The following is a 22,491-nucleotide window of genomic DNA, read 5'->3' as shown; positions in this document are numbered from 1 at the left end:
TGGAATTTATGTCTAGAGGGTTTGGGAACAAAATTTTAAATTTTTAATATGCCCATGTAGCAGTTTGAAATAACCAAGTGACAGAAATGTGTAAATATTTAGGCTTTGAAAAGTGATTTAAAGTATCAGTGTAAGGTGATTGTGTATTGAGACCACAAAATGCAACTTCAGCATCCTTGTTGCTGGTGTAAAATAAACTTTTCCCCTTATGGACACTTACTAAAGTGACCATGAAAGCGTTTCAGCAGAAGCAATAAGGAAATACTCAGAGCACTGTTACACCTTACAGGTGAAACTGGTTTATCTCATAATCCTAAAGATTAGTTTTTTTGAAGGAATAAGATTTTCTTCCTTAAGATATATTTATTTATAAAAAATGTGCTGCTTTGTTAGAGTGGCTGAATGAGTAGCATCATTCACAGTCAACAGTGTAGGTGGACACCTCCTTAAGTAGGCGTTTGGTAGTTAATGTCACTAGTCAAGAGGGTTTGAAACCACCAGTGACAGCTGCAGGTACTGATCCAGTTATTTTTTTAAAGGTACAGAAGAACCCATTTACATACATGGATTTTATTCTTTTTACTTTTTAATGTCTATTTCTTTCCTAAAAGACTACTGTTTAATAAAGAAGTAATATGCTATTGCTTTAAGAGTACTATTTCCAGAGCATAACTTCTCTGCTGCCGAATTATGAAACCTCTTAGATTTCTGAATACTTGTGATAGAAAACATGTACAACTAAGCCTCTTACACAACTAAATGTATGCATAAGAGTTCCATCAAACATGATCCAAATTATACTAAAGCAGATTCAGGAAAATCTTTCTTGACTTATCAAGAACAGTTTGCATTTTCAATAACCACTGGTGCTGAAACTATTTTTATAAAAGCCACTTCAAACAAAAATATTTTTATAACAGTATGTGCTCTGGGCTAGCTTTTACTATGCCAGAGAAAACAGCATTTGCATAAATATCTAACACCTGCAGAGTTTAAATTGACGGGGTTTTATTACTAGGAAAATTATCTCACTTCTTGCCTCCCCCAGAAATTGATGTGATCAGAGCTCTCCATGTCTTCTTTTCTCTTTGTGTTCTCACTTTGTGTAGGGGCAGTCTCTATGATTTTTCAGAGAAAAATTCATAAATGCAGATTAAGTTTATACAGGGCCACTGAAAATGGCTATGCCACAAGAAATAAAAGCCTTCATCTCCTCCACTCTTCTACACTAACAACTAACTTGGAAAAACAGTCATGGCACAAGCATCTTTTATCCTGGTATTTAGTCAGGACCTTGCTTGTGGCTTAATTACATTTGAGAATCAAAAAAAAAAGTCTGTTAGAGGATTAGGGTTTTTTAAATTATTTTTTTCCCCATTTGTTGTTTTTGCTTGTCTTACTTTGAAGTAGCACATCCCCTGAAGCCCCCTGAAGAACCTTACCCTACTATGCTGGTAGTGAGATCCCACTCCAATACCAGATGGGGAACCAGGGGAAGGAACTGGAGAGGAATTTGGTGGAGAGTGAAGATTCCCTGTTATTAAAATTCCAAAGTCATTCTCTATGTCATCTGGGAATGGGAGGTCAAACATGTCATCTGAAAGGGAAAAAGAGGAGGAAAAAAAAATTCAACTCCTGTACTCATTTTGTTAAAAATTCTAATATATTAACATTCCCTTTTACATACTTGAGACAGATGAAGGCAACAATACACATTTTTACTGTTTCATCCTTCTTAGCTTCTTTGACTTCAGCCACACAGATTTAAAAGGAAACACTGGCAAACATCTACTAAAATCGTGAGTCTTAGTAACAGTTATTCAGTGCACCAAAATCCTGTCATACTAGCTTAGTAACAAATCCAAATTGAACGTTATAATGGAAAGAATTGCATCTCTCTGCAGTTGGTCACAGAAATCCACTAACAAAATACTAGAAAAGCATTAAACAAGCTTATGTATGTTGCCCTCCGCACGTGCCCCTCCTCGCAGGCTGCCTTCGGGGCACGTCTGCTCCAGGCGTCTTGGGAAGAGCCCTTGCAGCTTCCAAGAAATTGTGCAGAGTCGAGTTCTGTTCAGCACAAGGGCAGCAGGACAAGGTCCATGCTCACATGCCATGCACTTGTATGAGTATTTTAAATACTGCAACAGCACTTCCCATGGCTCTACTTTTAATAGTTTGATTTCATCTCAGAAATTATTACCATAACTAGCAACCATGTTTTTAATTTAATTTATATTAACACGTGAGATGGGAGGAAGAGCACCCTGAAAATGTATTTGCGTTCTAGGAAAAGTACATTCCTTTGGTCAGTCATCTGGAACACAAGCTACGAGGCCCTGGGTAATTTATGTGACCGAAAACTGAAATTATAAACACAGATCAAAAAATTACAAACACAGTGTGTAAGTTTTTTTCCTCAACCAGAGCTTTTGTCAGGCAAAGGCATTTAAAAAAGTATAATGATATTTAAGGTACATTTTAAGGGACAGAGAGACATAAGGAGTTGTTTCAATTTAGGAGAATCATGGCAAGATGTATATTAAAATGCATTAAAGAAACCTTAAATAATAGTCAAGCATTTCTATATAGTTTTAAATGTGTATTTACAATAAAACATTTATATTGAAAAATGTGCTTCAACTAACATCACATAAAAATTTCTCTTGCACTAATTTCAAGCTGAAATCCTAGTGCTTGAAGAGGTGGGTGGTTGGGTGTTTTTTTCATCTTCTGAGGAGAAGCATCGGATTGCAAAGGCAATGAATTAACTTAGTATATTAACATCTGTCCTACAACCTCAATAAACAGAACAGAACTAATGTTATGCTCTGCTAAGCCTCCAAACCATAGATGAGATGGCTAATAGCATAGGAGCAGTTTAATCATTAAACAGAATAGAGTTAAGAAAATTAAATGTAACACCATTTTGGAAAACGCCAGCTCCTGTACCTGGTTCTAATTAGCATCTCAACACTAAAGGGCAGGTTAGTGCAGGTTAAATATTTGTCAGGATCCAGCCAGGATTCTGGGGCACGGAAAGGACAGATGCCAGAAGAGCAGCGGTAACTCTGGGCCTTTTGTGAGGCCGACTGAAATTCCAGGAGGACTAAGATCAAAGCTGACTATTTCATTAAAGATATTAAATCTTTTTTTCCCCCTGTACTCCACCTGCTCTCCTATTAGAATATTTTTATTGTAAGGGATTGTAGTTTCTCTTGGTTTAAATTGTTTTATAATAATTTAAAGAGGTTTATGGTAAAATAGTAAAATACTGATTTGATAGAAAGTATTAATCAGTCTTGCTGTTAAAATTTATAGGACTGAATATGCTTAAAAACATGTCCATTATATTAAGAACCCTTGGGACTTCCATTTGGCCTACTTTACACAAAAATTAAAATTTTAAACAAGCGCCTCTTTCCTGATAAGTTTTGTACACAACAGACTATCAAATGATTATCTAGCACAAAAAACAGTTTGGTTTGATCAATTCACAAGTCAATTCACATCAACAAGAAAAAAGTGTTTTGTTGTCTGTGCCCTTTTTAAAATTTTTGGGGGCAAGCTGATTGGTCAGTAGAGAAAAAATTTTTGGAATAAAGTAGGATGATTACTTGAAAACAATGTTCAGAAAAAAACACAGTCTATCATTTTCTAACTCTAAACCAGGCATTGTTGTCCTTAGATCAAATTAAGGAGGTATGTGGTCCGGGGGAGAACGCTCGTCTCTACTGACACTCATTCAGTCCCTACTGATGGCGGGGATGGCTTTGCTTGTAACTCCAGAGTAGGCCCTGGACAAACACAGATATTTCACCTCCTACACAAGGCAAAAACGGTAACTTACCATTAGTGGGGCTGAACCCATCTTCATTAGGATAATTTGCTGGTGCTACCTGGATGGTAGCAGAGGTTGGGAAAACCAAGATGTGTGTACAGGAGGCATCCTGAGGGGTGTTCAGCTGAGATGACTGCAGGTTCAGCGCAGTACTCCGGCCAAACACTGATCCCATAGTGACAGCATCTGCCAGAGAATAGGAGAGGGCAGAAAAACTTATTTGCATCACCTTTAAAATATATGTTCTGCGCCCAATTAAATTTCTATGCATCTAATCTGGGTTTGCAAGCTAACACAAGCATTTAAAGTTTCTTATCTTAAAAAGAATACTTTACTAGAAGAGTCTGAAATTATGATCACACATTGTATAGATAAAGTTTAGCTATGTGAATTCCCATACTATTCCCCATCTTTCCCTTCATTCTTCTGTTTCTTAATCAAAGATTTGCTTGCTAGATGTGGCAGTCAAATTTATCCCACATCTGTATAAATCCAAATTATGTAATATACCTCACTTTGGATGACATTAAAAGACATTTTCTCATGCTGTTTAACTCTGCTTTGAAAATTATTCAGCTTGTTAAGTAATTTTCAGGTGGGTTTAGTTCTATGACAAATAGCTTTTTTTTTTTTTTTCTTTTCCCTAAACTAAGAACTGGAGCAGTTTGCTGGGATTTCTCATCTGTAGATAACTGCACATACTTGAAAGTAAAACAAGTAAGGAAAGGTAAACAATCCAATACAGAAGAGCTCCACAAAATGAATTTTGCTTTGACTTAACCCTATGACCTGTAGCTCACAATTAAACTCTAAAAACACTGAAGCATGTGAAAAGGGAAAGGGAAGCAGGTTTATTCTTACTTTTCTTACCTAGTCTCCTATTCTTTTACATTACAGACTATTAAAATGTCTTCCTTGCATAAGGGCTTGTACAACACCTCATTCCAGCTGACGCAACTGGTCTACCTCAAACCATGTCCTCCCTAAAGAAAAGGTCATCCGTTTGGCAGTGACATGAGGTAACCTTTCCTCCTGGGAGGCAGTGCTCACAACATAATATCCCTTCACGATATTTTGGGGAATCATGCTGACTCAATCTCTATTCTCCCATATTTAACCATGCTAGTCAAGGTCTCACTGTTAGGCCCACAAGTCTTTGATGTATTTCTTACATGGGATCTATGATATAAAAGGAGAAAAGTCTAAGCAGCATTGAAATAGGTGGATAAACATTTACCTGGCATCACGACAAAGGAGCCTTGTGGTTCCATGGCAACTAAGCAGGCACTGAGGATAGAAGGAGAGTCCGCTGAGGAGATGCCACACATGCGGCACACCTCCTTTAGCTGTTTGCTGATTGTCTGCAGGGAACATTCCCCAAGGAGGATACTCCAGTCTGGAAAGAAGGAACTTTTGATAGAACATAATGGAATTCTGAAAAATCCAGCAAAATACTAGTAACGCTTCGCATTTCCTTAACATTCTCCACTGGGAGAGGGAGCATTCAAACAAAAATGGATTGAACATCCACATACTTCTATGAAGCTTAAAAAATAAAGAACAACAGGGAGCTTGCCCAAGTCGCTTAAAGTTGCAGAATAGTTTCTCCTGTAATTACTAGTTGATTTCCCAGTGATCTAACTGCATTACTCTGACAAAAGGGCACATGTTTCTATAAGAATGACTCTGTGGTTCTACCTGTGATGTACGAAGAGAACTTCTCTACTGTGAAACAGGGCAACATATAAGCATTTATTTTATGCTTTCTTATTTATACCCATTTCTGTTTCTGAATTGTATGGATTTTTTGTTTTTGAAAAAGGACATCTGTTTTCATCTAACATTCCGTATAACTGGAAATTCGAAATGTAAGCAAATATATCAATTCACACACAACACAAATTTTGTTTTCTTCTAAGTAAAATATGTTAAATAAAATAAAACACACAGAACAAAGCAAATACAGTGAATGTTTCCACAGGAAGTTGTCAGTGGAGGGGCGGATAAAACTTCAGAGGACCTCAGTTAACCATTTAACCGACAGATTAACAAAATCGGGGGAAAGCTGCTGATTAAATTCTGTCCTGCCTTCACTCCACCTAACTCTCATGCACGTGATGGATACCAAATTCACCTACCAGAGCAGGCAACTTCTCTTCTTGCCTGCATGTATTAAATGGGGGAAGATATTTAGTTATTGCTCCCTGTCCCAAATATTTCCTTGAGTTTTCAGACTAAATTTTTATTTCTTGTATACCACTTTTCAATTCTTTCCAGTCTCAAGAAATACAGCGTTACAATAACATATCCACATCTTCAGTTATCAGTGTAAGAGGACATACACTAACTAGGTATCTTTATCCTCCATCCTAATTCATTCTTCATGTTCCAATTCAGGAGATGGGAGAGAACTCAGAGAAGCTTCTCAAAAACCGATTTGCTCTTAATCAGTTACCAACAAAACACGAGCAGTGGCTACGGCCTTTAGGAACAGAAGATGCTGAATGCTCATATTTAAATCAGGAAGAGGAATCACTGCTAAAATGAAGGAAGAATGTGCCTACACCTGGATTAAGGCAACTAATCCTGCAATACACCAGTGCTCCTTTTCATTTCCTACAGCTGCTGGGAATGCTAGATTTGGGGAATTCTTTCTAGACCTCACAGAGTACCTTACTCCTGGTAAGAACTGATTGTCATTTAATTTTGTTTGTTCTCTAACTTCATTCATAAGAATTTTTATTTTGAAGTTTCAGGATCAGAATTGCATCCTATTTCTGTGACAGGGCAGCTCTTGCCCAAGATCTTTGTCTAGCACATGATCAACACAGGGCTTCTGCTTGGACATACACTGTGCTAGTACTGGTTAATCTACACAATAGCTAAAAGAGGTGAGCAAATGATGTCAAGTCCAGTGTATAAACATGGTCCAACACTAAAGCAGATGATTTATCCAAGAAAAAAACCCCATACTGCCAGGGTAGGATGTTAAAGGTTCATAAGCAAACCTGTTGATCATTCTTTCTTGCTCACTGAGACCATTTCTTCATTCCAAAACCACTGTTTGTGACAGCACTGACATTTCCTACCTTTTAACTCCCCATGGCCCAGACGACCAAGTCGCCCGATGACAACTCTCCAAGGCAGCGATGTCATCTGGACAATCCCGATGCACCATTCCCAGAGCTTCTGCAGACCAATTTTACGTGCAGATAACTTGCTCCTCCTTGACCTGGAGATTAAGGCAGGAAAAAAAAATAAAGAGAATGAAGGGGAATATTCAGACTTCTGTATAGTTATTTCACTGCTTACCACAGGTGAGAGTTTTTACAGTGCTCTAATGGTGCCAACTTGTCTTTTATCAACAAGAACTGGAAGGTTTTGTGTGCTTCCAGTAGTGGCATTGTAGTAAACGTACGTGGAAGGCATCTGTGTGCTGAGCAACATAGCAGTTGTTCTTGGAGATGCTCTCAGATCACACTTGTAAGATGAATGTAACAATAACTATTTTCCTCTGCAGATCGCAAATGTTATCACAAGAATGATACCATGATGACATGGGCAGGAAACGTGATTACAATGTAATGAGCAAGCAACTAATGCAGTGAGGAATGACAACTATAGACCTAGATTAATGCTTAAAAAAAAAAAAAAAAAAAGAAAAACCACCAACCAAGAAGGTACCTACCTGTTTGGTAAATCAATATTAACTATGCAGGTTTCCAACAATTCACCATGTAGATCAGTGCAGGATGCCAGAAGCCAACGTTGGTCATGAGACAAACAATATCCAACAAAAAGAACATTGTATTTCTGACTGGCCTCTCCAAATGTTTCTCCCAGCTCTGTCTGTTTGTCTTTGATAGGTGCCAATATAAAAGGAGGTGAGTAAAGCTGGATTGGGCAGGGCCTCTGCAATAAAGTCAACATCATCATCATCAGATATATCAAAAACTGTTTCATACAAGAAATCCAGGACCATAAACTATTGGTAAATACAGAAAAATGAGTTTCAAACAATACATAAAACATATTTATAATCAAATCAGGTATTGGAAAAAGGGTGGACATAGGCAATTAATTTTTACTAATTAATTAACTTCAAAAGTTTTCCTATTTTTCTTCTTTTCTTTTACATATGACAAAACTAAGGTGCAAAATGGTCTTTGCTCATGGTGTGTAAATCTCTGAAGTGAGCAGAAGTTTAAACCCATTCCTGTTGTATATCCCTCTGTGGAAATTGCTAGAACCTGCTCTCCTCTGTCCGTTCCCACCCTCTCTATGCTGTAATGGACATCAGCATCTCATGTGGTGCATTCAAGACATTAATCCAGAAATGACACAGCCACAGCTTAAACCTCTTCACCCAGAGTTTTCTGTGCAGGCAGTAGCTACGTCCACGATTCTCTTGTGCTGGGGAGCCCAGCACTGGACCCAGCACTCAGATGTGCTCTCCCCAGCTCAGAGCAGAAGGGAACTGGGAAACCTGGCCCTAATGCAGCCCGGGTCACTGCTGGCCTCCTTTGCCACAAGGGTGCAGTTCACATTCATTCTATTTCTCCTAGTCTTTTTCCGCTTTTGCTTCGTAACTCCTCTACAAAGAAATAAGACTTTATGGACCTGATCAGATATACTCAATAAACAAGAAATGATCAGGATATTTGGTCAATTTGGCAAAGTTTGGAAGTCTGCAGTGCAGACTGATGAGAAATGCATGCAGGATAGAGAAAGTAGACAGCCTGGTGCACTAAATGCAAGCCGGTACTCATGAAAACTTTGTTTACTTCATAATTTTGTCTCTTCTGTCTTTTCAGAAAAAGAAATATGACATCAAAAGTGCCAGTTAAACAGCAAGAGAAAAAAGTAAGCGATGGTGTTTTATTAGAGACATTATACTGTGGGAGTACCAAAATTCTGTTTATGTCTCTTTCTGAAAGCACACTTCCTTGGTGCAGGAACATTAAAAGGCAGGAAGATGATTGCAGAGGTCTGATTTGCTGCTCTTCCCTTTACTCCTGCCTGGTCCAAATGCTGATCGTCATAGTGTGGTGCACGATGCCTCCTGCTGAATGAATGCTCTCTCTCACAAGAAGCATGAGAAAAAGAGTGTGACGAGGAAGTGCTTGGCACTGGACTGCTGAAGAACTTCTACAGACGTTTTGAGCAAGACTTTCTGACTAACGCGTATTTTTATTTTATGGTTTTGAGTAATGAAATGTGCTTATGGTTTTTTTTAATAATGATCTTGAAATTAAGTTTTAAAATGCTAACAAGTATATCTTGATTTCAAGTTAAATGTTTACAGTTATTAAATCTAAATAAAACAGTCATTATTTTCCAAAGCATGAGAAATATTCATGGAAAATAAGGCGGACTATTCTTCTTTTTAAACCGCTGAAATACCAGAAACAGGGCTTGAATATTTAGTTTAAAAGACAGATGAAAGATAAGCCCACTGAAGTAGGGGGATTTCTCCATTACCTCAAGGAATCAAATAATGTCCATAATTAGGAACCGTAACATGTTTCATCTATATATGCACGTGGATTATTTATATTATTAATACATATATATACACATATTAATATTACATATACAATAAAAGTTGTATGTAAACACTTTCTTGTAGGAATGCAATAAACAAAAACTACGACATGCTTCAGAATACCAAGTAACAGCATATTTTTTCCTCTTCTTTAACAACAAATTTCAAGTCAACCTTTTGATTTTTGATTCCAAACCATAAGTTCAAGATGTTCTCAAAGCAGGTAGCCTGGCATTTTTATTACTAAGTTGTCGTCAGTACGCTCCTCAAAAAGTATTTTCCCTACTCTCTTTTCTTAGTTCAGAAATATGGCTACAATTCATTATCAGGTTATTGCTTTCCTGATAGCAGTACTAACCTCAGGATTTTTGAGGGTCATCTCGATGCTGGCAGCTGGCCCAAAGCCTGTGAGAGACTTGATGTGAATCTGCGTGGACAGTGGCCTCCTGCATTGGCAATACACTGAAAATGCCAAAGACTTCAAGTGCTGAATGTAGAAAACCTGTTCATCCTTCATTGTCTGCAGCATGTACTGGCAAGGCACAATCTGCATAATTCACAAAAACAATAAAATGTTATTGGCTCATTAACACCAAACTGAATTTACCAATTCGTTAGTCATCATGCCTCTATATTGGGAGTTTACCACAAGATGTAATTACTAGTGGCATTTAAAAGCAATAGTCTACATTGGCCAGACTTGACTTTTTAACTTTACATTTAAAAGCAGGATCTCCAAGACTAGGTCAAGTTACCACTTGCATTCAGGGAAGAAGTATGACATATACTCAAACCAAAATCAAACGGCCTTTCACAATTTTTTAAAACTGTTCTTCTGATCAAATTCTTGTTTTTAAAATAGTCCTGCTATTAAATCTTGGCATTCTGAACTTTGTGATTAGACAGGTTTGCTTACATAGGCTGTAGTTAGAATCAAAATTTGTTTGCTCTTCATGTAGCAATCAGCACTACATTATCATTCTTAAAGACAACATTTGGTTTAATTGTAGAGCTGAATTAAGATTATATTATAATGATTTATGTGGTTTGAAGCCTTTTTTCCTCCTTTTTAATGCAGCAAAACAGTGGAACCTCAAAAACTTTTACACTGACATTGTGTTGCTTGTTTCAGAAAGCAACATAAGCAAAAATACTTCAATTCGCACATTCTACCAGCAACCAGCAGATTACTCTGTAAATCTGCACAAAAGTAACAGGGAGGAAGAATGGTCCACTGTTTTTCCAGAAGTAAAACAATAAAAACAAGCTTTTCAGTCAAATCCTTTTTTGAATTGGAATTAGATGCATGTAAACTCATTCTTTACATACTGTTGAGAAATATTGTGTCCTACACGACTGTAGAAACCTGTGTTACTGTTGATAGCGACATTTTTGCAACAGCAACTGTCTTTCCAAATATATTATGCTGTATATAGTGCAATGAGGCCCAAGCAAATTGTTTTAACAAATATTTTCATTAGTAATAAAATTCAACATACAACTTCCAGCCCTGTTTCTTATTTGAATCATTAGAATTTGGTAGCATATTCTATTTATTAAATGTCAGTGAATATTTTTAAAAGGCAACTCCTTTATACAATATTCAGTACTGGATACTACTATCTCAGTAGCTCTCCTAGTCTACATATGAATTATAATACATCTGTAAACACATTTTTATTTTATTTATTTTTAAATGACTTTACTTCTATGCACTGTAGAAAAGCTGTGAGAATACTGTACTAGTAACTACATCCTGTTACACTTCAGAGAAACCTGTCTACTATTTTGACTTATATAGGCAAAATGCCACATATTCTGAGAGGCAAATTGCAAGGGTGCGGAAAATAAACAGGATTTATAAAAAGCTGATAAGCCCATTAGTTCTTTTATGCAGATTAAGATACAATATCCATACACAATTTAAGTTACCTTGTACTTCAGACATTGCAATGTCAACTGCTATTTCATTTTTACTATCTTCAGCTTTTAGTTTGCCTGGAGTCTACCAAAATACGCAGTTGTGAAGCTAAATATTATTTTGTCCCCAAACCTAAAATATTTTGGTGACAAATTCCTCTTTACCTTGCAAAATAATCATGTTACCTTGAAGGAAAATGTCAAGGTTATGAAAAACAAAAGAATGTCTTAGACTCTGACCTGAGCCTATCTTTTTTTTTTTCTTTTTTTAATCCAAACAAAACAAAAACACTTTTTAAAGCCAGCTGAACATTCACAACTACAGGATACAGAAACCATTCACTGCTTCTGAATATCCTGGCTAAACCCTGCGGGTTCCACCCCACTACCCAGGTGCACGCAGAATCTTTTGGCTCTGGCCAGTCCTTCCACCCGCTGTGGACTGAGCCACTGGGAGAGACGGCATTGGCAAAACGCAGGCGGCCTGGGCAATGCTCCAGGCTCTCTTTCTGGCTATACAAATTCAATTCTCAAGTAATTCCATATTAAGGAACTATTATTATATACTAAGTTATGTGGTAAATTATTTTTAAGCAGCAGATAGCAACAACACAATAGTTAAATTATGCATTAAATGTCTGGTTTCACGTTCTGCTTTTGCATTAAACAGTATAAAAATTCAGAAATAATATAATAAGCAAACAACTCAACATGCAAAATAATCAAAGGAGCAACTGAACATTTTTCCCCTGGCAATGGCAAGTTGTAGGTTAAATTGAAATACCTCTTCAGGAAGCATCCATCATACATGAGTGCTAGAACTACGCAAAATATTTAAGGATACTATGGCTGCCTCAAATCAATAGCCCCATCAAAGCCAAAGGAAATCTTTTTTAACTTACAGCCTTGTACTTTTAACAAAATAATTTGTAAGCTTCATCTAAATTTGATGTTTTCAAATATTACTGCCCATATCAAAAGTATGCTGTGATAGAATGACTGTCCAAGGAGGAAGCATGGAGTGAGACAGTTACCTGGAGAATGAAAGAATTCCTCATATTCTCGGGCAAGTTCTCCAACATTTCTGTGTAGCATCTCATCAAACTTAGCAGCCAGAAGTTTGCTGAGGCAGATTCTTCATCTGCAGTGTAGGTAAAAGGATCCACCATGTAGATGACGACAGCTGGAGGGTAGGCATTGCTGTCTGCAGACTCCGGCTCAGTGGGAACCCCTATTCTCTCCCTCTCTGTAACACTACAGACATGCATGTTTTGTTAAGTTCAAAGGAAAGTAACAACTATTAATTTTTCTTTTGCTCTAAAGGTGTGGGAGAGTGAAGCAGACGTGGGAAAGGAGCAAAAAAGAGTACTAAGTATCATTACATTGAGAAGCAAAAGTAAAAAGCATGGCAACAGTGCTTGATGGGACACTGCTTTTACTCACAGCATTATGTAATACAGAATCGCAGAATGCTTAGGGTTGGAAGGGACCTCTGGGGATCATCTAGTCCAACCTCTCTGCACAAGCAGGGACACCCAGAGCACAGGGCACAGGGTGGCATTCAGGCTGGGTTGAAGAACTCCAGAGAAGAAGACTCCACAGCCTCTGGGCAGCCTGCGTCAGGGCTCTGGTACCCTCACAGAAAAGAAGTTCTTCCTCATATGGAGATGGAACTGCCTGTGTTCCAACTTACACCCGTTACCCCTCAACCTGTCACCAGCAACCACCAAGAAGAGCCTGGCCCCATCCTCCCTACAATCACCCCTCAGGTACTCAAACATATTGATCAGATCTCTCTCAGCCTGATCTCCAGGCTAAACAGGCCCAGCTCGCTCAGTCTTTCCTCGTATGACACATGCTCCGGTCCCTTAATCATCTTCGTGGCTCTATGCTGGACCCCCTCTAGGAGCTCAGTGTCCTTCTTGTGCTGGGAAGCCCAGAGCTGCCCCCAACACTCCAGGTGCCTCCCTAGAGCTGAGCAGAGGGGCAGGACCCCCTCCTCGCCTGCTGCAACAAGGAGCCCCTTGGCCTTCCTGGCCACAAGGGCATGTTGCTGCCTCGTGGGTAACCTGTTGTCAACCAGGATTCCCAAATCCCTCTCCGGGGAGCTGCTTTCCAGCAGGTCAACCCCTAATCTGTGCTGGTGCCTGGGGTTATTCCTCCCCAGGTGCAGGACCCTGCATTTGTCCTTGTTGAACCTCATAAGGTTCCTCTCTGCCCAACTCTCCATCCTGTGTAGGTCTCTCAATGGCAGCACAGCCCTCGGGAGTGTCAAAAAATATACACAATACCTGTTAGGAGTGATGCATCAGAGATACTTACCATGAAATCTAACAACCTTATTTAACTCAATCTGAATACTGTAGGACTGAAGAATATGGAAAAATGACTAATATTAGCTCTGTGAGTTTTCTTCTTGTGTTTGTGCATGCCTCATTTTTAGCATTGCTTGGGCTTTTATTTTGAGAGGGGGAGAGGGGATGTAGGAGAGAAGGAACTGAGTGATGAGGAGAAGTGCCACAATGATATTTATGGATACTGAAGTCCTCTATTCACATACGCGGAAAAGGTGGCACTGGCAATGGAAGGAGCAATTGAGCATTTTTGCCTTGATAATGACAACCAAGCTGTAAGTTCCTTGAGCAAATTGCCTCAATCGTGAATGAGGCTCAACATCTGTAAGTGAAGAGCACCTCACATTCACTTTGGGAGTGACCACGCTGCATTTGATAAAACTGCACTTTGCATAGGTCAGTAAGTATATGTTTAGAGAACGACCTGAACTAGGACAGGACGTGGGCTTTTCATTTAAGATGCAGGAACTCCCTAGCCTGTACCATGATTATTAGTAATATGTAGTACTGCAAAAGTAAAGAAAAACATGCTCACTCAGCAAGTTAGTCACAGATGATGTTGAAAATCATTCTTCTACTTTTTCTGGTTGGTTCTGGAGGGCAATTTAAAATGCAGTCCTTAAGCATGTTGTGCTGCTCAAATTTGTTAAAAAAAAAAAGTATATTCCTATGTTCTGATTTCACAGTACATCTGCTTAAAAAAAAATCACTGCAATACAAGCAAGTCAGTGGGGTGTGGAAAAAAGCAGGGGCCATGTTTTATTTTGTAATGTCTCTTAACATTAAACGAATGAGGGAATTGTCATGAAGAGGCATCCAGTGCCACATGAGATATCCTCCAGTATCTAGCACACACGAGACTGGGCTAGCAGTTACAGCACAGAAACTATGAGGTACTGTGTTCTTCTTTTACTGTATCTTCAGGCGAGGCAGAGTATGCTAGGGCATCTCCCTAACCCGTCTCTGTGTAGCTGAACAGCGTTTATCCACGGGGGGAAGTTTGTTTTTCCAATTCACCTTATCAGCAATTACTGAATTGTTTAAAAAAAAAAAAAAAAAAAAGAGAGAGAGAGTCCTGTTCTGCTTGCAACCAGATAAGAGAACTGCAGCATATCAGTGTCCTTTAATTTAAAAGATTTATGTAAAGCTTATATGAGTTGTAGGACAGCAGGAAAATGCAGGATTTAGTAGAAGTATCTTGCATCACTTAAGTAACTTACCCTTCTTGTCCTTCTTGTTGCTGCGGTGGTACATTTTGCCCAGAATCTACATCTCCTCCAGGACCTGCGCTTCCTTGCGAGCGGTCTGCTGTGTTACCCGCAGTGCTGGTGCTCTGCCCTGGACACATGTTCCCACTAAACCCTGGAGTGGAGGTAGTGGTCATCTGGCTAATGCCAGGGGCTGCAGACGACGCTGACAGCTGTGGCAAGGAGGATCCCGAGGATGACACCGCTGCTGCTGGGAGGCTGCTGGTGCCACCGTTGGGAGCGGGGTTAAAAGCACTGCCTGCTGGTGGTGCCCCGGGAGCCGACAGACATGCTGGGTTTGAGGGCATGGATCCACTGTTCCCAGGCACGGCTTGGGCCTGGCTTGCTGGCGCTGGCATTTGGTATTTAGGTGGTAGAAAGAGGCTGCTGTCAAGCTGCAGAGTGGCTAAGTAAGGTGCTGAAAAGAGCATAAGAACAAAGGAATGACAGTTTATCAGACTGAAGTCATACAGCATTTTCTGTTCTGAGGCTATTGTAAGAGTATACAAATATTAAGTGGACATAATCTCCATTTTAAGTATCTACTTTGGAATCAGTTCTTTATGGTTTCACTTCAAACTGATGTGAATCAAATGTCTTTGAAAACAGGGCTGCCTTTGTAGAACTCTTGTAGTAGGAAGAGGACTGGAAGTGAATCAAAGTTGGTATCAAAGTGTCATTTACCTCTAGCTACACTTTGTTGGGATAGGAGCTGGATATATTTAGTGTTCAGCTTTGCAAATTATTACATGATATTTTTCACAGTCTGTTCCAGACATTTTTTCAGATAATCTTTGTCAGACTGAAAATCTAAAAGTCCTTTTTACTTTGCTCTTATTTAAAATAATAGCAAATTCAAAGCCATTATTATTAGTTATTTCTCTGTATCAGAGAGAAATTACAATGACTTTTTTAAAAAATAATAAATAAAAATCAATGTATAGATACATTTGTATATATTATTTATTTACTCTCAGAACAGGCAGAGCAGTACGGAGTTCCAAGTACGGTTCCCAGGTAGATGCATCAGCTGTGAATTGGGCAGCCCATTCCTGCGTGGGCTGTGCACATGCTACACATTTCCACTAAGAGTAATTTCTCCCATATTCACTTATGTGATAAATGAATATTAAAAGCAAGCTGAATGCGGCAGCAGGCTTATTTGAGATAGATGACGTCCCATCCAGTTCTGCCAAATTTTCCTTTAAAGACAGGGCAAGCATTTAGAAGGCTGTAGAGCTGCCCAGCTACTTCTGACCTCCATCTCCTTCTTAAAATTTCTTTCTTCCAAAACTAGACATCAGTGCTCAGGATAGCCAGGCTTAAGAATTGTCAGCCCTTTTCCAGGGCAAAGACAGTAAGCACATAGCAAGAACAGATTTGAAATTCATAGCTATTTTTAAAGGAATAAACAAAAATCAAGTTTGCCCCGTGTCTCTCCCCAGACCAAACCCAAGAGCCACGTGGTAGCCGGAGCAGTTCAGGGACTGCCCCAGTCTGCTGACGTGATCTCAGCAGACTTTCCATATTACTTCCTTCACACATCTCCATGCAGCAAACACCTGATATTATGTTATAAAAGCACAAATATGGCAGGTTGCCAGGCAGCCTTCTCAACCTTCAGACATGATACTTTAAAAATATAAAATAAAAAATCCGGTACTATGTTTCAGGATGGAAATAAGACTACATGAGGTTCTAAAGAGACCAGGCTTTCAGGGTAACATGGTTCAAAATATCCGAGATCCAGGAGGGAGTAGCCCCTCTTATCAACGATACTATGTTTTGTTTTGCTTTGTTTTTCACCCTATTAGCTCACTTTTCCTTTGCAGAATTTTAGTCAGCTAGTCTTTTATATATATGTTGCACTCTAAAAGGCATGCTGCAAATTACTGTATCACAAGGACATGATTTTTTTTTAATCAGTAGCATAAACACCCAAATGACTTATACGTTCAGTCTGGTTCAGAACATCTTTGAAGCATAGGAACAAATCTCTGATCAACAACAACAGAACCTTTTGAAATATACGAATCTAACATGGAAACGAGTCAAAAATTATAAAGCAGCCTCAAAATACTTAAAAATAAATAAATAAAGAGATCATAACCACATCTTAAGTACGTGATTGCACCTGCTGCAAAGAACCTCTAAAGCACCTACTGAAAACACCCCAACCCTGCAGTCTCCTCAGTAGACTTACCTAGGTGATGCCGACAAACTTGCGCATAAAGTTTGAGTCTGGAATGATTGTCACACTCCTCAGTGCCCCAAGGCTGGCTAAACCATTCGCTCACAAGCTCATCCGTCAGCTTTTGGGCCACGGTCTTTCCCACCCGCATAATCCCATCACGTAACACTTTGCAGATTGGTTTGTGCTGGCCAAGTCTACACATCTAGTGAGGAAAGAAAAAGTACTTTTAGCCCTTGAATAAGTTATGCAGAGTGGTTTGTAGCCTGAAGCCTTAATGACTTGTAACCTGAGGCTCTCTACATTCAGCCTAGGCTAACACAAATCTGGCATCTTAAAAAATATAGAAGAAAAGGCTATGTATATGTGCTAACTTGAATTACACGTAAGGTCAAGTCAATGTAAGGTTACAAAGGAGTCTACAACATTACAAAATACAGGACATGCAGAAAGAAAAAGAGGTCTTTTTCTGCAGCCTAGCAATTACATGAAAGCAGGAGTTTCCTTAACCAAGGCCTTGCACTGCAGGCCTGGTTGGGCTATAAAGTGTTAGGCTGTGCTTGTAATGTAGTGTTAATACTAGTATTGTATCCTCTGTAAAATGAAAGAGGATGCACTTGAAAACAGCAGATGCCTACAAAGCATCACAGAGAGCAGGACCAGCTTCATTTCTGCACAAGTAGATTGGTATGTTCCAAGGCTGTATCACTGACTGGACATTAAGGCATATTAAGGCACCAGATACTAACTGACTGCCACCTTTCACATTAGACAGAAAGTCTGTTTTGTTAATAACACTGGGGTCTAGATTTTTATCACTCTGCATGGCTATTCCAGGATCCTGCTAGAAAACAGTGAGTTGATGATAGCTCACTCAGCTGTTGGATTCTGAGGAGCATGCTGTGCTGTTAGCGACTTTACTGTATGTGTATATAAAATCATACACATTACCAAAGTCATATTATATATGACTTTAGTCACATATGACATTATTCAGATAAACTAGTGTGACTTTTACTATTTTTCAAGCATAAACAGGCATTGCATACGATTATACTCCAGTTAAATGTTGTGTTTCAAAGGAATCACTATTTTAAGTGTAACAAAATTAGATACTAATTCTGAAAACAGAAAAAGTCCCCAAAATGAAAGAAAACTTCAATTAAATATTGCTATAGATATACATATATATATGTATGTGTATATATATGTGTGTATATATAAACACATATATATACACATGTGTGTGTATATAAACAGATTTTTCCTATTAAACGTGCAGCAAATCAGAAATGACACTTAAGAAATAATTGAGAGCGGTTCCTCTATCCAACCTCGTATACAGCACTCAAGTCCCTGAAGAAAGTTTTGGCTCCATCGAGCAAGGCCTCATTTTCTGGACACACCACAATATAGGCGACATCCCGATGGCCCCCGTATGGGTCAAGCAATAGCCTTTCCCAGAACGGCAAAGAGAATGGAGAGATTGTCAGGAAGTCCTTGTCATAGCCGACTAGTAACGTTGGGATTGGAAGAGGCTCAGGAGATTCCTCAGAGCCTGTAAGGAAAAAAAAAAAAAAAAAAAGATGTTAACTCTCTTACCTGGAAAGGGCTCTCTATATCAGAGAATTGTGTTATAATCCAGGAATTGGATACTTCTAGAGGAATATTGCAAAATCACTAATCCTTTGCCATGCTCATCTTGTGGAAGCATGACCACACTATGAAGTATCGCACCTGATAAAACAATGCCCTTCCACAGCGTTTCTGCTTGAAAAAATAGCCTTTAATTAAGAACAAGAAACATCTATATTGTTCTTAGGAAGTGTCTGAAAAAGATTCAGTCAGCCAAAGTAGAGGAGGGAGTCAAGCAAAGCACCGCTGAAACTTTCCTAGAAAGCTACAATAAAACATTTTTCAGTGTATTGTAGATGCATGTATAGCCCCTCCTGAGGCTTCATCTTTAGAGTTTACAATGAAGAGGTTAAATTTTGTCTGAATGATTATACAGTCGTATTATTCCACAAGTGCCTAATTCTACAAAAAGCAGTAATGTGAATTCCTGAAATCTGTTTGAATGTTTTTTCATCTACCTCCACCTGGCTGTGCAAAATTACCAAGTAAAATGGTTAGGCAAACTTCATGGTTTGTAATGCTAAGCCAAGTTATCATTATGTAATTCTAAAAACTGGTCTTTGTTCCTTTTCATCACAAAAGCACTTGCTGCCACAGCTGACAGGATTCCCATTCAGCATATCCCAGACACGGGGCTCATTGAAAGAAATATGGTTGAAAAATACAAGCCAGGAAATACCCTAAGAGTTTCTGCAGAACATATTCCAACTTCATCAAAAAGTCACTATTCAAGAACATTACTAGACGTACATCTCAGGTCTCTACTTAGTATCTGGCAATTTCAGCTGCATTCGCCTGTAACAATTGGTAAATCCTAAATCTTTACATTAAATTTACAAATGCTGGAAAAAAAAGATTAGAAGTATTTCTCATGGAGCAGAACAGCTTTAGACTGGAACTGTAGTTACCACGAGTTCTCCTAGGCCCAAAGGAAAGCAGAGGATATCAAATACCAGTGCAGAGAAAATAATGAAGTGAAGTTTCTTGGAACCTAAGAATAAAACTAAGCAAGACCAGAGCAGCTGAGATTGCAATAAATTGCTGGGAAGAAAAAGAAAAGGGCCAAATGATATCTAAAGGTCAATCATTATTTTGCAAAGGTGCACATAGGTGCTTTGAAATCTGTATTTTCCAGAGGCATGACTTAAAATCAAGAAATATTTAAACTGAAGCCAATCACAAACTTCTTAAGGCTATGGAAAATATTAGAAGAAGTGAACCTCTTTGTGGTCCAGAAAAATGCACTTTTATTACAGGATTTGAGTCCTGGCCTAGAAAGCCTCTCTTCTCTGTTAACGATTTAGTGCAATTTTAACAGCTTCCTCTCTTCACATTATTTATGTTCTAGCTCGCCGCAGTACAAGCCAAAATATGGATTCAGATAGGGATTTGATTCTCACACAGTATTTAGGCGCTATGTAAATATGCCAGGTCTAGAAGGGTAAAACATTTACTATAATATCCAAGTATATGCTTTAAATGCCTTCCAAGACCATGAAAAGTAATCTGAGGAGCCTATTTGCTATAATGCATTTTCTGCAAGAAAGTGCATATTTGCATTTTCATGGTTCCAGAAAACCATGACTCTCCTTTAACTGCTGGTGTATTATAATCCAGTATATGTACCATAGGTGCCCCGTCCCGCCATCTTATGGAACTGCTGCCAGGTGAGCGGTCCCTGCACGTGCTGGATGTTCTCCCAGGTCCTTCCCGTTCGCTTCTTCTGGATGGCGTCCTGGAGAAAGGGCTGGAGCGAGAGCAGCATGCGCACCACATCCTGGGAGGAGAGCATGCTGATGTCCAGGACTGCGAACAACAACGGAGCACCAATCACTTTCACTGAGCAAAAGCAAGAGTTATTTTGAGATGACAATATTATTTGGTTTGTTGTTTCGTCACACTGTTCTTCGCAATGCTCATAAAATCTGCACATCTCTAAACTGTGTAATGATATTTAGTATCCTAACTCCATGAAAACATTACTGAACTACAGCAATTACAGTCCTTTCCACATACCTTTTATTAAAACCATTGTTCCACTCGGTTCATAAGCACGAGCGTCCTGAGCACTCATCAGGCTGCTGCTTTTCTGATGAATGTTCACACCCCTCTCCAACAAAAGAGAGGTCATAGTCCCTTCTCCCCTCCCCCTAAATACTTGAAGCTATTTTGCATATTTTCTTTGGGGTTCTGATTTACCACAAATTCTGCTGCAAGTTAGACTACAAAGTCTAAATTCTAAGGACAACCTGATTATTATTGTTACCTGTAATTTTTTAAAGCTTCCCAAAATCTACTTTATTCCTAGAATATTTTATGTGTTTCATCTCCCACACAAAGCTTAAGAAACTTGTGGTTGCAAGTTTCAAACAAATTTCTAAAAAAGGTCTGCTGTGACCCATACCATTGCTGTGAGGCCAAGAATGCACAGTGGCGCTTCTGACTAGGGCTTCATCTACTTTCCCACCAGTGGGGTTATCTACATATTGCCTGCCCTGCTCCAGGGCATTGAAGCACTCAACCCAGGAGTCGTTACTGTCTGCCTGCAGCCTGTCATAACTCCAGTTCATGCAGGGCAGCGGCTGACGGTTGTTGGAGGACATATAATCCAAGCAGCTCAGAGAAGTGAAAGGCTGTGTGTGCTGATTCTGGAGGAGCAGGAGGAGGCTCATTGGAGGTTCCTGGGTCCTTCTAGCTCCCTCTCCCATCTGAGGAAGCAGGTTGCTTTGACACATCATCAGTCGTCTTTCTGCAGCTTGGCCAATATCTGAGGTCTTGCCAAAAATATCCAACTCATCCTCAATGAAGAGCCCAGAGTTGTAACCTAATTTGCGGTTCATAATAGCACTAAATCCACAGGTGCAACGGTACTGATCCTCATTAGATGAATCTGGGATGTATAATCCCACATCTGCACCTTTAATATTCATATTACAGGCGCATATGCAACAGCTGTCAAAGTTACGATCTTTGAAGATGTTCAGCACAGAGTCTGAGAGAATCAAGGTGACGTAGAGGCTGTGAGCCTCCGGGATTGGCTGAACAGTGGCTGGCTCCACAGAATTAAGCGGTCGTGTCGTAGAAGGGGTAGACGCAGGTGAACCTTGATCTGTGCTGTCATATTTTACAGATCCTTGACCGCTTGCAGTACCCCCACCTCTAGGAGTCCTTGGAGTCCTGGGAGTGCGGGGGGTAGGCACAGAGAAGCGGGGAGTTGCTGGCGACGGCAGAACTCCAGCTCCGCTGTTGCTGGCCGGGGCGGCGCTGTTCAGCGTCACGGGGGTGTTCATCTGAGGAGTGCTCATCTGGAGATAGTCCTGATCGGCCAAGCTCCCAACACTAGGCACGTTGCTGCAAGAAATGCCCCAGAAAAATCAAATGGTACCCAGTCAACTAGCCGGGTTTGCTTCCTAAAAGATGCATTTTAAAACACAGGGAAGTGGTGAAAAATGCTAGGGTTCATTATAAACTATAGTAACGAAGAAATGTCTGCAGGTATTTTGCTCTCAGGCTTTTACATACGTATCTTTCACTTAAAATTTCAATTCTCATAGTGTGCACAGCTGTTCCTTATCAGTGCAATAAAAAAAATCATCAAGCACTTTACCCTTTTCAAAAATTATTCTCATGACCAGATTATTCAGATGTACACTAGAAGAATGAGAACATAATCTTATCAAGATAGTTCTTTTATTAAAAAAAAATTATAAAAAAAAGGTTTGGGCTAAAAAAGAAAAAAAAGCAGTTTATATAATCTA

General features: G+C 39.3%; 1 protein-coding gene across 1 annotated transcript in view; it reads right to left on the bottom strand.

Annotated features, from left to right (window-relative positions):
- Positions 1–22,491, bottom strand: part of MED13L (mediator complex subunit 13L) — a 177,858-nt gene that overhangs the window by 6,651 nt on the left and 148,716 nt on the right. Inside the window, exons 17-28 of the mRNA XM_088535278.1 lie at positions 21,138–22,084; positions 20,360–20,539; positions 18,433–18,656; positions 17,111–17,303; positions 14,881–15,325; positions 12,341–12,560; positions 9,745–9,933; positions 7,530–7,753; positions 6,931–7,073; positions 5,079–5,237; positions 3,851–4,027; positions 1,443–1,597 (exon numbers count right to left, since the gene is read on the bottom strand). Coding sequence (XP_088391404.1) covers positions 1,443–1,597; positions 3,851–4,027; positions 5,079–5,237; positions 6,931–7,073; positions 7,530–7,753; positions 9,745–9,933; positions 12,341–12,560; positions 14,881–15,325; positions 17,111–17,303; positions 18,433–18,656; positions 20,360–20,539; positions 21,138–22,084 — 3,256 coding nt within the window. The remainder of the gene's footprint in view (positions 1–1,442; positions 1,598–3,850; positions 4,028–5,078; positions 5,238–6,930; positions 7,074–7,529; positions 7,754–9,744; positions 9,934–12,340; positions 12,561–14,880; positions 15,326–17,110; positions 17,304–18,432; positions 18,657–20,359; positions 20,540–21,137; positions 22,085–22,491) is intronic.

This window comes from Tinamus guttatus, unplaced genomic scaffold (assembly GCF_059628265.1).
Source record: "Tinamus guttatus ecotype Peru unplaced genomic scaffold, ASM5962826v1 Tinamus_guttatus_pri_ptg000628l, whole genome shotgun sequence".
NCBI lineage: Eukaryota > Metazoa > Chordata > Aves > Tinamiformes > Tinamidae > Tinamus > Tinamus guttatus.
The sequence above is the reverse complement of the archived record's forward strand: the minus strand, read 5'-3'. Positions and strand labels throughout refer to the sequence as shown.